This window comes from Neofelis nebulosa, chromosome 4 (assembly GCF_028018385.1).
Source record: "Neofelis nebulosa isolate mNeoNeb1 chromosome 4, mNeoNeb1.pri, whole genome shotgun sequence".
Taxonomy (NCBI): domain Eukaryota; kingdom Metazoa; phylum Chordata; class Mammalia; order Carnivora; family Felidae; genus Neofelis; species Neofelis nebulosa.
In genome coordinates, this window is record NC_080785.1 from 152,542,024 (window position 1) to 152,556,000 (window position 13,977).

The window sequence follows — 13,977 nt, forward strand, 5'->3', positions numbered from 1 at the left end:
AACTGGATATGAAATGGGCTCCAAATATTTTAAACAGTATCCAGGATTCTCTTGCTTTTTGGCATTCTCTGCTGCCTAATATTCAGGGGTCTAAATACTGATATACAGCCATTGCCCCCCAAACAACATTCAAGTCATGTTGCTACCTTGGAAGGAGACCAAAGCTCTCAGGGCTAATTTGGATTAGAGCTGAGTCTGGTTAATAGGGAGAAGCTCAGAGATTCTGACAAGGGAAACAGCACAGACCTGGCCTGAAGATGATACTGCTTACAAAGGACACTGATTGATATTATTTATGCAGAGACAGCCTGACACAGACACCTCATCTGAACTCCTGAGGTCTTCAGGAGAACCCATAAGCAAGTGAAGTTGTGTTACTTTGTAATCCATCCAGTTGCCTCAGGGAAGAATACTGGCTTCTTTGTTGGCTGCCAGCTGGTCAGCAGTTTACCCACAGGAAACAAAAGCCACAATTTTGACACAATCTGCAGTTTTTCCTTCTTCTCTCTGTACCCTTTCTCTTACATAAATCCTGTTTTTGCCTTTGCCGGATTAAATCAATCACTGTTTTCCTTCATATACAAGGGTTTTTTTTAATGTTTATTTAAGTAATCTCTACACCCAGCATGTGCTTCAAACTCACAACCTTGAGATCAAGAGTTACCTGCTTTTGGGGCACCTGAGTGGTTCAGTTAGCTAAGTATCCGACTTTGGCTCAGGTCATGATCTCACCGTTTGTTGGTTCAAGCCCCATGTCGGGCTCTGTGCTGACAGCTCAGAGCCTGGAGCCTGTTTCGGATTCTGTGTCCCTTCTCTCTCTGCCCCTCCCTCCACTTGCACTCTCTCCCTCAAAAATGAATTAAATGTTAAAAAGTTAGGGGAAAAAAAAAAAAAGAGTTGCCTGCTTTCCAACAGAGCCAGCTAGTCACCCCCTTTATATACATACATAAAGTCTGAAAAAACTTAAGTTTATTTTGAGACAGAAAGCGAGCAGGGGAGGGGCAGAAAGGGAGGGAGAGAGAATCCCAAGCAGGCTCCGCACCCATGGGGCTCGAACCCATGAACTGTGAGATCATGACCTGAGTCAAAATCCAGAGATGGACACTTATCCAACTGAGGCAACCAGGTGCCCCAATATACATAAAGTTTTTATACTATTCTTTGACAAAGGAAGGTCTTTGACCTTACCTTCTCTCTGCATTCTTTCCCATGATCAGTTCCTCACTGACAGATTTCCAACTATCACCACTTTGATAACTCCCACCGAACTTGATCCAACCACCACCAAGCTACTTCTGCTTGAATGTCTCATCACTCCAAACTCACCACATCCCAAATGAATGCATTCTCTTCTTTAAGTCAACCTCTTAACCATTTCCCAAACACACATGTTGAAACCAGAGTTATTTTTTCAGTTCTTGGACTGACTCCTTGAGTCCATGAAGAAGGATTTCTTCTAAACACTCCTGGCCTCTTGCCACACCTCTCCTCTCCTGGCTGAATCTTCTTGGCCTCTTCTTCCTTTCCTTCTTTTGGGAACCCCCTGCCCACAGGTTCTGCTGCTCTGTGTTGTAAGTTTTACAGGAACAGGCTCTGCCCTTTGGCAGGGCTGGAGGATGTCGTATTCAAAGGAATGTTAGGATCTGATGATGTGGCAAAGAACATAAGAAAAAGGAGATCCAGTGAAGAATGTGGGGAGCGAAACATCACATACAAGTTGAGGCCCTGATGGGACTAGTACTTGAGGCATTTCAAACACTTTTCAGGTTGGCCATGCTGAACGCCGGGTACTTTGTTCATAGGCAAGTGTTTTTATAAACCTGATTTTACATGTTTGTTTGTTTGTTTGTTTGTTTATTTATTTATTTATTTATTTATTTATTGAGAGAGAGAGAGAGAGAGAGGGAGCAAGCACAAGTCGGGGAGGGGCAAACAGAGAAAATCCCAAGCAGGCTCCACACTGTCAGCACAGAGCCAGACACAGGGCTCAAACTCACAAACCATGAGATCATGACCTGAGCCGAAATCAAGAGTTGGGACACTTAACCAACTGAGCCACCCAGGGGCCCCATAAACCTGATTTTATAGACAAGCAGGGATGAATGAATACCTTAATGAAATGCCAGTCACATGGTTCAGCAAAGGCACTGTCCTTGTGCAAGCACTATGGTTTATGAATATAAGAGCTAAGGTATGGGCACTGACCTTGGCCTTAGCACAGACCTACTGCCTTCCCTTATGGGGCATCTGCAAAGCCTAAGCAGCAGAAAAGACCCCAGCGAGCAGGCCCTGCTGAGGCATAGATTTGACTACAGGAAGTCTTTCCCTACACACACCTTTTAGATATTGGGGCAAAACAAGTATTTGGTCCTTTACTGTTTTTTGAGCTAGTTTGACAGGCCAGCTTTCCTTAGCTAAGGAACACAAACATGTGTAAGCTCCAAACTTTATTGGTAGTCCCAGCCCAGCAGGCAACATGAAAAGGCTGTCCCCAGTTGCATCTGAGCTAGACTCAAGGCCAAAGGACAAAACCAGAACAACTCATGTGGTGTTTTTCTAGTTGGTTTAAGGGTCACTCCCCACTTGCTGGCCTGTATGTCAATAATTCTGGCTATGGTTTTATAGTTCTGACACTTACAATGCAGCTTCAATCTTAAAAAGGTGGTGGATTTTATTTATAACAAAAATGCCCTTATTAGAAATAAAATATGTCATCTTTCTAGACTTGAAGCAGAAAAAACACTCAATGAAATTACCGTAGCCACAAAGGTTAAGAAGGAAACGAGAAAAGCTGCGCCTGAAACACTGTCTTAAGGAATCACATATGCTCAGGAAGTCCAGAAAGAAACAGAACTTTGGAAACCTGCTACATCAGATTAGAAGCAGTACAAGAATGAAAACAAAAGAAAAGAGAGATTTTCTTAAAAGAAAGTTCCTATCTTGGGAAACAACTGAGAGATAAATCTCTAGGGCACAGCCCTGCAAGCTCATTCCTTCTCCACTCTCTGTAGCCTAGCAAGGAGCTGGCTTTCTCTCCAACAATAAAATGTGAGAAATTCACTGAGCCTTCTGGAAAGGAGTAGGGGAACCTAGAAAAAAATGCCAAAAGAGAAGCGTCTGAAAGAAATGCTACTCCCCACCTGACACATCCAGAAGTTGAAGACAGTATCTTGAAGAGCAGAGGTCTCAATTCTCACTGGGTCCATGAGGCAGCAAACTTTAGAAAAACAGCAGCTTTAAGTTAAAAAAAAAACCAACAGGAAGAAAGAAACCACCAAGAGTGATTTTCAACTGAAACTCGTGGGGTAAAGGACCACCTTCCTGCCCCTCAATCCACAGGAGGCAAGTGTCCTGACCAACTCCACAGCAGAAGGCAGTGGCCACACAGGACTACTCACAGCAGGACTGGGTATGCTTGTCATAAGAGCCCACCCTCAATGCAGCCTGGGGATGCCAGCAACACAGAACCCAAAGGAGAAATGGTATTAAGAAACTTGAATGTGCTGGATAAAGAAGAAAGGCATCTCAAAGACCTGGTTGGGGCTGCCACAACACCTTAAATATGTTGATGATGAAGGCCACATCATCTTAAATACCACTAGGTAGACAAGACACAGGTAGATGTGCCCAGGATACAATGAACACGGGCCATAGTTAACCTCATAATGGTTGATTCTCCCAACTGAGTTTAGACTCAGAAGTTGGAGACTGAATAACTGGTACACAATTAGTGGAGTCCCAGGGAAACTGAATCAAGACCTTTTCAGCCCATTCACCTTCCTTCACATATCACTGAGTATCAAGATCTTTTGGCAGGTTTCTAGTGACAAAATCTGTTATGAGCTGGAGAGTGGTCTTTTCTAAATTTAAATTTGGCGGATGTGGCACAATACTGTGATAATTTTGTATGTCCTGTTAACGATTTAGATTCTTTTTGTTGTTGCTCTAAAACTTTTAAGAGACCTGGCATTGAACTTTGGCAGCACAGAATTAGAAGGCAGGAGAATTTGGTTCTCACACTGTTATGTTCTCCAACAGCTCCATCAGTATTAAATAAGTGGGCAGTTGGTCTCCACCTGCCTACCATTACTCCGTTTCTGTTGATTCTGAGCCCAAATTCAGCAAGAGTGTTATTTATTGGGTCTCCTCCTAAAATCACACCTGCCCTTACTTTCATCATGTAGGCTTATTGCTAAGGATAGTCAAAGCAACTATAAGATATGAACTAAATAAAGCCTTCTCCTGTGCACGTGTGTGGTGTGTGTAGGACAGAAGGCAGAAAGGTGAACTAATGGCCACGGTCTAAAAATTGGCCAAGTCCCTATAGTCCAAAGTTATGTTAACAAACATAAAGGTAGAAAACAGGGGCACCTGGCTGGCTTAGCCGATGGAGCATGCCACTCTTGAATTCAGGGTTATAAGTTCAAGCCCCACATTAGGTATAGAGATTACTTAACAATAAAACCTTTAGGGCACCTGGGTGGCTCAGTCAGTTAAGCAGCTCTTGATTTTGGCTCAGGTGGTGATCTCACGGTCTGTGAGTTTGAGCTGCTCAGCAAGGAGCCTGCTTGGGATTCTCAATCTCTCCCTCTCTCTCTCTCTCTGCTCCTCCTCAGCTTGCGCGCATGTGCTCTCTTTCTCTCTGAAAAACATACTTTGAAAAAATAATAAATAAATAAAACCTTAAAAAAACGTAGAAAACAAAACTGGGACCTGGTACACTTTGAAAATAAGAGTAAAACCTGATGTCTGGTCAGTAGCACATGGTTAAATTTACTCTCATCCTGTAAAGGCAGAAATGGACATGTGCCTTCACCAGCCAGACAGGTGATGAATGGACTTTCCCAAAGACGTCTGGTGGAAACAAGCTCCCAAAACCAAAGATCTGCCTTCCAACATTCCAGGTGTGCAACACCTGTGTATTTGGCTGGAGAGTCAGTTAAAAATATGTATATTTAAGTTGATGACAGTTATGGTTTATTTTCACTCTAATTCAGTGACTCCCTCCAAGAAAAAATGTTATCACCCTTCCTCAACCAGCCACACCGTCCCCTCTCCATATGAGACTACTCACCAAGAATACACCCAGTTCTCATCTCCTGACCCTGCACTGCTTCAAAAGACTCCTTGGTAACCCACCGCACCCCAAGTTCCTTAGCGACATGTTCAAGGCCCTTAACGACTAGCTTCTCTCATGACCTATGTACACCTGGACCCAGCCACGCATCCTCCGTCACCACCCCCACACTGGCTGTGCTCTCTCGTGTCCACGGATCGCTCAAGACTTTCAATGGCTGCCTCTGCCCTCGCGATCGGGAGCACCAGTCCTTCGCCCTTCACGTACCTCAGACAAGTACTGGGCAGCAACCATGTGCCACGCACCATCCTAGACAGAAAAGTAAGACAGAACGAGTCAGGCAAGACCCGTCCGGCGGCCCCGCTAACAAGCACGGCCCACTGCCAGGCCACCACCTCCCTGCGCACTGCGGCCCGCGAACTCCGGCCTGGCCCTCCCTCCCGCTTGAGGGCGCCCGCGCCCGCGCCGGCTCCGAGAGGCAGTTCCCGCCCGAGACGGCTGTCTTCTCGTACGGCAGGGGCAAGCGCTGGAGAGAGAGACAAGGGCCACCAGCAGGGCCGGCCTTCGTGCTGCATGCTGCGGGCCTTCGACCCGACCGCTCCCACAACGCGGTCTCCCCGCGGCATCCACACACCTGGCCTCCGCTTCCGGCTCGGTCCGCGGCTTCACGGTAAGGACCCCCGGCAGGGCTGCCCGGCCGAACGCCCGAAGGACCCCGCTTGGGCCGCACAGGCTAGCTGTCGCGGTGCCTGGTGGCCGGGCGCCGCGGTGGAAGACCAGGTGCATCTAGACTTGAACTTCAGCCGGGCTGGGGCGCGAACAGCCCAGAGTCTGGGATGGGCTTAAGCCTGGGTACAAAGGACAGGAGTCGCGCGGCTGCAGGCCTAGAGAAGGGGGGGTGGGGGCAGCGAGGAGAGGGGCGGTGTCAAGAAATGGGGCTGAGTGCCTGGGGGATTGGAGAACTGGGTCTCGGGTGTCGGGGTGAGGGTGGAGAATGGGGAGCTGAGACAGAGCTGGGGGAGGGCTGCAGGTCCCCGCTTTGCCTAGGAGGACGAGGGGCTTTGCCGCCGCCCTCCCGGAATCGGAGGAATGGGTGCCTTCGGTGTGGCGGCGAATGCCTAGGCAACCTCCCAAATTTATGATTCTCTGATGGAGTGACTTTTAAGTTGAACACATTTCTTGACCTGTCAACATTTGTTGTAAACCGAGGGCCATGACAGTCATTGCTTAGTTGGCATTAGGAGAGGAAACACATCTTTCCCTAGAGAGCCCCTAGCAGCTTGGCCTTGGTATAGCTGGATGAGGTTCATTCATTCATTAATTCACCAAATACTTTTGAGAGCCAGCTATGTGCTAGGCACTCTGCATAGGTACTGAGAATAAAACCATGAGCAAAACAGATCCCTGCTTTAATGCAGCTGGCCTAAAGGGTGAAGACATAACTGAAGAAAAGGTCCAAGAAGATGTAATAGGGGAAGTGAGCTAAGATCTAGTGGGTGAGGGGCCCAGGGTGGCTCAGGTCATGATCTCAGAGTTGGTGTGATCTGATCGAGCTCGCATTGGGCTCTGCGCTGACAATGAAGAGTGTGCTTGGTATTCTCTCTGTCTCCTCTCTGCCCCTCCCTCCCCCTTAAAAAAAATCAAAAAACAAAAAAAATATTAAAAGAAAAGATCTAGTGGGTGAATAGGAGGTAACCAGAGGAAACACATTTTGGACTGTGAAAAGGTCTCAGGCAAAAGCTTAAGGCGGGGACTGATATGATTAGATTTGTATTTTTAGTTCACTGGCTGCTGTGTGGAGAACAGATTGTAGAGGCTGGCAGGAGGAGAAATTGAGAGGCCATCGAGGAGGCTGTTGCAGAAGTCTGGGGAGGGTTGATGATGTCTTGGACTGGGTGGTGGCCCTTGAGGAGAGGATTGTATGGATTTGAGATCTATTGCTTAGGCAAAATTGCCAGAACTTGGTGATAACATGGATTTGGAGGGGGTGGGAGGTGAGGTGTCAAGGTTGTTTCTCCCTAGATATATGGTGAAGATTCCGCTTGTTTTTGGGTTACTCACAACCTGAGATGCAAGGGAGAGTGGGTTGGCTGATCTTGCACTAGTTAGGCTGGACTTCGTTTTGTGCTTTGAGTAAGCAAGCACTGCCTTTAACGTGATCATCAGGCTACTTTCAGCCTAAGGGAAATGAGGGTGTTGTCCAGACTGTCCCTGTGTGTGTTCATGGAAGCCTTCTCCATATTTGTTGGCAAATTTAGGAGCTCCACCAGATAATCTTTTGAGACCTAGTCTTTAGTCCTGAAGAGATGATCAGTTTCTCACATGTGAATAAAATTTCACAGTTGAGAGAGACCTCAAATTCTCTTAGTCTGGTTTATAAAATACTTTTATATTCTTTATATCATGTCCACAATTATTTTTAAAAAATTTTTAATGTTCATTTTTGAGAGAGAGAGCATAAGTGGGGAAGAGGGAGACACAGAATCTGATGCCGACTCCAGGCTCTGAGCTGTCCGCACAGAGCCCGGCGTAGGACTCGAACTCATGAAGTGTGAGATCATGACCTGAGCCGAAGTCGGACACTTAACTGACTTAGCTACCCAGGTGCCCTGTCCACAATTATTTGTTGAGCTCTTACACCATGCTAGACACTAGAAATACAAAGATGGATAGAATAAGACTATATAGGTTCATTTAGTCAATAAAACTGACCTTTGTCCCAGGCAGTGTTTCAGCTGCTACAGATACAAAATGGTTACAACTAGTTCTTGACCTTGGAGTTGCTTGTTCACAAGCCTTACCCTGAGGACAACCGAGTGTGTTAAAGAATTTGATTTGGGGGGCGCCTGGGTGGCTCAGTCGGTTAAGCGTCCGACTTCGGCTCAGGTCATGATCTCACAGTTCGTGAGTTCGAGCCCCACGTTGGGCTCTGTGCGGACAGCTCAGAGCCTGGAGCCTGCTTCACATTCTGTGTCTCCCTCTCTCTCTGCCCCTTCCCTGCTCATGCTGTGTCTCTCTCTGTCTCAAAAATAAATAAACATTAAAAAAAATAATAATAATAAAAAAGAATTTGATTTGGGCAGGGGAGGTCCTGACCTATCTGTAAGATTAGATAAGAGATGGTAGGTATCCAGCAGACTTTTTTGGGGGGATGTCCTGGGAACATCCCAATTCTTGTCCATCCAATTTTCCAATTCTAGAATCAATGGGAGAGCACTATGGGATAGAAGGCCTTATGAATGGAAACAGTTATTGTACCTTTGTGGCCAGGCTGTTTAGCAATGTAAATTGTAAATCCTCTAAAACACCAAGAAAAATTAGGAAGGGAAGGGAATATTGCAGAGACAGGTAGAGTTTAAACTTGAATTCCTCCTGAATGGGTAACTTCTTTGTACGTAACTGCCACATGCTTTGGGAGTGTCAGGAATGAGATCCGCTGTTAGCTTGCAAGGCTGCATGGCTCCGGAGGAGGAAGGGTGGGGAGCACAGCACTGAGGGGTCCCTAATCCAGCTTTCTGATGGCAGGAGTGAGATGACCTCGATCTTGAGAAGCCCTCAGGCTCTCCAGCTCACTCTGGCCCTGATCAAGCCTGATGCGGTTGCTCACCCCCTGATTCTGGAGGTAAGAAGGAATCTTAAGCCTCTACTGTATGTCCTGGGCACTGCTTCTGTTTCCTGTGCCACAGGGCCACTTGTGAAGACTGATAGCATAGTCCTGTGCAAGATGCCGTGGAGGTAAAGCTAGGAGCCATGGACTCTGACCCTGAGAAGACTAAAAATCTACTGGAGAATTGGGGCAGATAAAAAATATAAGGATCCAATAAAGTAAGGAGAAGAACCAAACCTCTAGACAATGTGTGAATATTAGTTTTCTATCACTATGAAACAAATTACCACAAATTTAGCAGCTTAAAACATTTATTATCTCACAATTCTAGAATTTAGAGGTGCAGGAGGTTCAGCTGAGTTTTTCCTCAGGGTCTCACGAGGCCAAAGTCAAGGTATCAGCAGGCCAGGTCCTTATCTGGAGGGTCTGGGGAAGAATCCACATCCAAAGTCATTCAGGTTGTTGGCAGCATTTGGTTCCTATGGTTCTAAGACTGAGGTCCCCATGTCCTTGCTGGCCTTCAGGCGAAGACTGCTCTCAGTTTTTAGAGACCACTCACATTCCTCGTCACACAGCTCCCTCCATCTGTAAGACAGGAACAGCGTGTTCAGTGCTTCAAATGCTTTAAACCTGACTTTCTCATTAGTGCCTGGCCAGATAAAACTCAGCTTTTAAAGAGCTCATGTGATTAATTGGGCTCATCTGGATAATCTTTTTGATTCAACTAATAGCAACCTTAATATCCCTTTTGCCATGTAATGTAACATAATCATGTTGCATGGTATTCAGAGCCCTGTAGAGTAGGGTGCGGAATCTTGGTGGGACTGGGGGAGGGTCATCGTAGGGTTCTGCCGAGGATAGTTTGATAAGTACTCGCTGCGCAGCACTGCTGGGAAAGCTCACCGTGGTGCGGAGAAAGACCAGAGCAGTCAGGAATGGTGGCCTGCAAGTGCTGGGCCCTGGCCAGCAGGAAGGAAGGGTAGACTTTGGTCAGTGCACAGGAGGGCAGGTGTTCCACAGAGGGAGATGCTGAGGCAGGAACGCGGGTGGTGGATCCGAGGGCCACAAGCAGGCTGGGGTGACAGGACGAGAGAATTGGAAGAGGTGGAGGGCAAGGAAAGTACAGCCTTGAGCACTGGCCTAAAGTAGTTATACCTCATTCCATGAGTAAAGTTCTGACCAGAGTGTGACATATAAATTATGGTGTTTTTAATCTGTCACGTGTGATGGTTTGGAGAGAGTGGGACAAACTCAAGGCAGGACCACTATCAAGAGATTTGTATGATGATCCGAGAGGTGGGTTGTGTGGGCTTCAGCTGAAGGGAGGGGCCGAGATGGCACCAGAGGCTCATGTTCTAGCCGTGTGACTGACTGAAGGTCTTTACCTCACCCCACCTTCTTTCTCTTCTGACCCAACACAGGACGGACCATCAAGTCCTGGGCTCTGATGGGTTCTTTTGGTCAGCCTGGATTTCCTTTTCACTCAAATGGTCGCTTTGACTGATTTTTTAAAAATGTTTATTTTTGAAAGAGAGAAAGAGAGTGCACGTATGCCCATGCACATGCACAGGAGAGGGGTAGAGAGAGAGGGAACAGAGGATCTGAAGCCGGCTCTGTGCCCACAGCAGACAGCCCAATGTGGGGCTTGAACCTGTGATCCATGAGATCATATCCTGAGCCAAAGTCAGGTGCTTACCCGACTAAGCCACCTAGGCGACCCATCCTTTTGACTTATTTGTATCTTTTTTTGTTTTGTTTTGAGAGAAAGAAGGGGTGCAAGTGAGTGAGGGGCAGAGAGACAAAGGGGGGCAGAGAGACAGAGGGAGGGTGGGAGGGAGAGAGACACAGAGAGACAGAGAGAATTCCACGAAAGGCAGAGAGAGAAAGAGAGAAAGCCGGGGCTCACTCGAAGTGTGGCTGTAGCTCACCTGAAGTGGGGCTGAAGCTCATCTGATGTGGGACTTGAACTCATGAACCGTGAGATCATGACCTGAGCTGAAGTCAGACATTTAACCAACTGAGCCACCCAGGCACCCCATCCCTTTGACTGATTTTTATCTTTGACGTGGTGTTTATCCAGGCTGTTCATCAGCAGATTCTGAGCAACAAGTTCCTTATTGTACGAATGAGAGAACTTCTGTGGAGAAAAGAAGATTGCCAGAAGTTTTACCAAGAACACGAAGGTAGGATCAGCAGTCCTCTGAATGGGAGGCTTCTCTGTCCCACGAGGTGTGCAAGGACACATAATGGCAGGCTGTCTCTGACCTACCAACTGTAACGTTATAGCCATTTTCTAAAGGCTGGCTTTATACACAAACTTTTCATGATTGTCAATCTTTTAAAAATATTTTCTAGGAGGGTTCTACCTCGTAGCCCAACCGGAAATTTAGTTTTATGTCCTGATGATATCAGTAGGTATAGGGGATGTTTACTCTGTCGGACATTGTCCTCATGCTCATGGTTTCTCTGAATTTTCCCCACAGCCCTATGAGGTAGGTACTGTTAGGTCTCCAGCACATGGATTAGGAACCTGAGCTGGGAAAATTAATGACTTACCTGAAACTGCACAGGCTGTAAGTGGCAGAGCCTGTGTCAGACCCAGTATATCAGACTCCTTGTTCCTTTTTTTCCAAAATGGTTTTTATCATTCCAAGTAAGGAGACCTAAGTACAAAAAGTGCTCTTGGGCACCAGTGTCTGGATGAAGTTACTCTCTCTCTTTGCAGGTCGTTTTTTCTATCAGCGGCTGGTGGAGTTCATGGCCAGGTACTTCTAATTTTGGTTTGGGCATCTTTATCCACCAAGATTTCTCTCTGTTGCTCCTAAACTTGTTAATTTCATGTGACGCTCTTTGAAGTTGTAATCGGTGTTAAATGTCTGAAGAGACATGGGCTTGGAGCCATGATTAAGCCAACACTGACCTGGTGGCCACCTGCCATGGTGCTTATTGGTCCTGTGGCTATAGAAGAGTATTGTTGAATGCTACTTAACAACTCTGCTGACCTCTGTGGCCTTTTGTATGTACACAGCAGGGGCCTTCCATCACCTCCTGTTTGAAGCAGTGTTGGTACTGAGCTAGAAAGGCAGGGTAACTCTCAGGGTGGAATGTCCCTTTATTTGTGCCCTGCTCACAGTTTGCCCTCCTAGACCACATAGCCGGATTCCTGACACCTGCTCCTTTTGTACACAGTGGGCCAATCCGAGCCTACATCCTTGCCCGCAAGGATGCCATCCAGCTTTGGAGGACACTGATGGGACCCACCAGAGTGTTTCAAGCACGTCACGTGGCTCCAGATTCAATTCGTGGAAGTTTTGGCCTCACTGACACCCGCAACACAACCCATGGCTCTGGTGAGTCTGCCTCCCCTGCCCTCGGCCACAGTGAGGGAGGATGATTTAGGGCTGGTGGTCAGGCCCTGTGAGGGAGTTGAGAGCCAGGTATCCCGCCATGAACTTTCCTCCCTCCAGGCATTTCTGGCCCTGTGTGGCCGTCTGGGCAAATGTGGCCCCAGGACCGAGGGTCAGCAGGACTAGAGGCTCAGGTTTCTGAATCTGACTCTAACTGCCTCTTACCTCCTTCCTGCACTCCCTATGAGAACCCCTTCTCTTTCTTACCTCCTCTTACAGACTCTGTGGTTTCAGCCAGTAGAGAGATCGCGGCCTTCTTCCCTGACTTCAGTGAACAGCGCTGGTATGAGGAAGAGGAGCCGCAGCTGCGCTGTGGCCCTGTGCGCTATAGTCCAGAGGGAGGCATCCACTGCGCGGCCGGAGCAGGAGACCCGGGACCAGCCTGCCGCAGGCCTGTGGGTCTGTGAAGACTGGTGGAATTGCCCAGCCTTCTCTCGGAGACCTCGTAGGACCGGGGAGGCCTGGGGATCGTGGCGCCAACTCTGCCGGGCACCACGCCTACCTGAGGATCTAGCTCCTCACTGCCACCTCCTCTAGAATCTAGCTGTCTATCTACCTCTTTTCCAGAACGTTCATGGGTGGTTCAGAGGAATAATGGCTCCTCTTTTTTCCTGAGAACTAGTCATCTTTTTCAAAGAAGAGTTTGCCTAATCGACTTGCCTGAAAAATGCAGTGACTCTATATAAGCAACATTTGGCCTACCTTCTTCAATAAAAGTCAGTCTACTGAATCCTCAAGGCTAGGAGCCCTACTCTAGGTGTTTTCTCTCTCTCCTTCCATGGAGTAATTAAACCTTTCCTGAAGCCAAGTTTCCGGTCTGCGCTAAATGGAGAGAATTGTGTAGAAATCCCCCAGGAGGTTCACACACAGTGTGCAGCTTGTCAAGTGCATAAAGGCACCCAGCGCTGAGTGTGGGCGCTTGGTATAGGGCTGCATCCTGGGGGAAGGAGCACCTTTTATTTGAATAAAGATGTGTCTGCTAGCGGAGGCATGTGTTTATGATTCACTTTTTTTCTGATTTGCACAAAGCAGTAAAGTTAGCCATGTCTCTATTGTAGCTGAGGATGACAGTTATCTATTGCTGCATTACAAATCATCTCAAAATTTACTGGCTTAACACGATAATGGTCTATTTTTACGTGTCTCTGGATTGGTTGAGTGGTTCTGCTGGTCTGACTTGAACTCACTCATGTGGCTGCATTCGGCAGATGGGTCAAATATGGTCTTTTATCCTGAGCTTCTTCATAGCATGGTTGTTTCAGGGTTCTAAGAGGTCAGGCCCCCATTCGCAAGCTTCTGCCTATATCATGTTTGCTAATATCCCATTGACCAAAACAAGTCACGTGGCCAAGCCCAGAGGCCATGTGGGAAGAGACCACATGAGGGCACTGATGCCGGGAGGTACGAATCATAAGGGGCCATTATTATGACAATCTACCATACTGGGAGTAGTGAGGAACCTTAAATTTATATAGGATTTGTGAAAACAGATATTTGCACAAGCCAACAAAGGAGATGAAGAGATAGCCAGAGAAAGAAGGAAAAAACCAAGGATGTGTGCATCAGGAAAGTCAAGACAAGAGAGTGTTTCTGGAAAATGAAGCAATGTTGAATGTTGAGAAGTCCAGGATGAAGCCTTTAAAATACCTCTAAATGTGACAGCACGGAGGTCACTGTGACCTTGGCAACAGCAGCATCTCTGTGGCAATAAGGGGCTTACCTCACATGGAAGATAATGGGCTAAAGCATTTATGCTGTTGTACTACCTTTGGGCTTAGAGTGACATGCCTAGGAGTCTTACATCTGAATCTAGAAATGTACCTGCATATGCTCCCATCTTCTCTTCTCTTCCTGTTACAACACAGGAAAGGGCCCTGCTTCCCATT

General features: G+C 47.2%; 2 protein-coding genes and 1 long non-coding RNA gene across 19 annotated transcripts in view; 1 reads left to right on the forward strand and 2 right to left on the reverse strand.

Annotated features, from left to right (window-relative positions):
* The window catches only part of FBXW12 (F-box and WD repeat domain containing 12), a 77,628-nt gene extending 72,179 nt beyond the window's left edge, over nt 1–5,449 (reverse strand). For 5 of the 13 annotated variants that reach the window (XR_009260944.1, XR_009260943.1, XR_009260942.1 and 2 more), the window contains exons 1-2: nt 4,477–5,419; nt 247–3,217 (exon numbers count right to left, since the gene is read on the reverse strand). The gene's annotated coding sequence lies outside the window, so the exon portion shown is untranslated. Of the gene's footprint in view, nt 1–246; nt 3,218–4,476 lie in introns of all 13 variants that reach the window. The other 8 variants (XM_058727082.1, XM_058727079.1, XM_058727078.1 and 5 more) reach the window with 8 other exon arrangements.
* Nucleotides 5,446–13,078, forward strand: NME6 (NME/NM23 nucleoside diphosphate kinase 6). Of its 5 annotated transcripts, none has more exons than XM_058727096.1 (6): nt 5,446–5,747; nt 8,603–8,699; nt 10,765–10,867; nt 11,410–11,449; nt 11,874–12,034; nt 12,311–13,078. In XM_058727096.1, the coding sequence occupies exons 2-6, from the start codon at nt 8,610–8,612 to the stop codon at nt 12,496–12,498; spliced, it is 582 nt and encodes a 193-aa protein (XP_058583079.1). In that variant the 5' UTR covers nt 5,446–5,747; nt 8,603–8,609; the 3' UTR covers nt 12,499–13,078. The 5 variants fall into 5 exon arrangements, with proteins under 5 accessions (XP_058583079.1, XP_058583075.1, XP_058583078.1 ...); XM_058727092.1 differs by lacking the exon at nt 5,446–5,747 and adding an exon at nt 5,776–5,857; XM_058727095.1 differs by lacking the exon at nt 5,446–5,747 and adding an exon at nt 5,776–5,857 and having other exon boundaries at nt 12,326–13,078.
* LOC131510222 (uncharacterized) lies at nt 8,978–10,766 on the reverse strand. Its single transcript, XR_009260946.1, has 2 exons — nt 10,613–10,766; nt 8,978–9,269 (listed from the first exon to the last, which is right to left on the reverse strand). It is a non-coding gene; the product is annotated as an uncharacterized LOC131510222 (long non-coding RNA).
* Nucleotides 13,079–13,977: the final 899 nt, after the last annotated feature.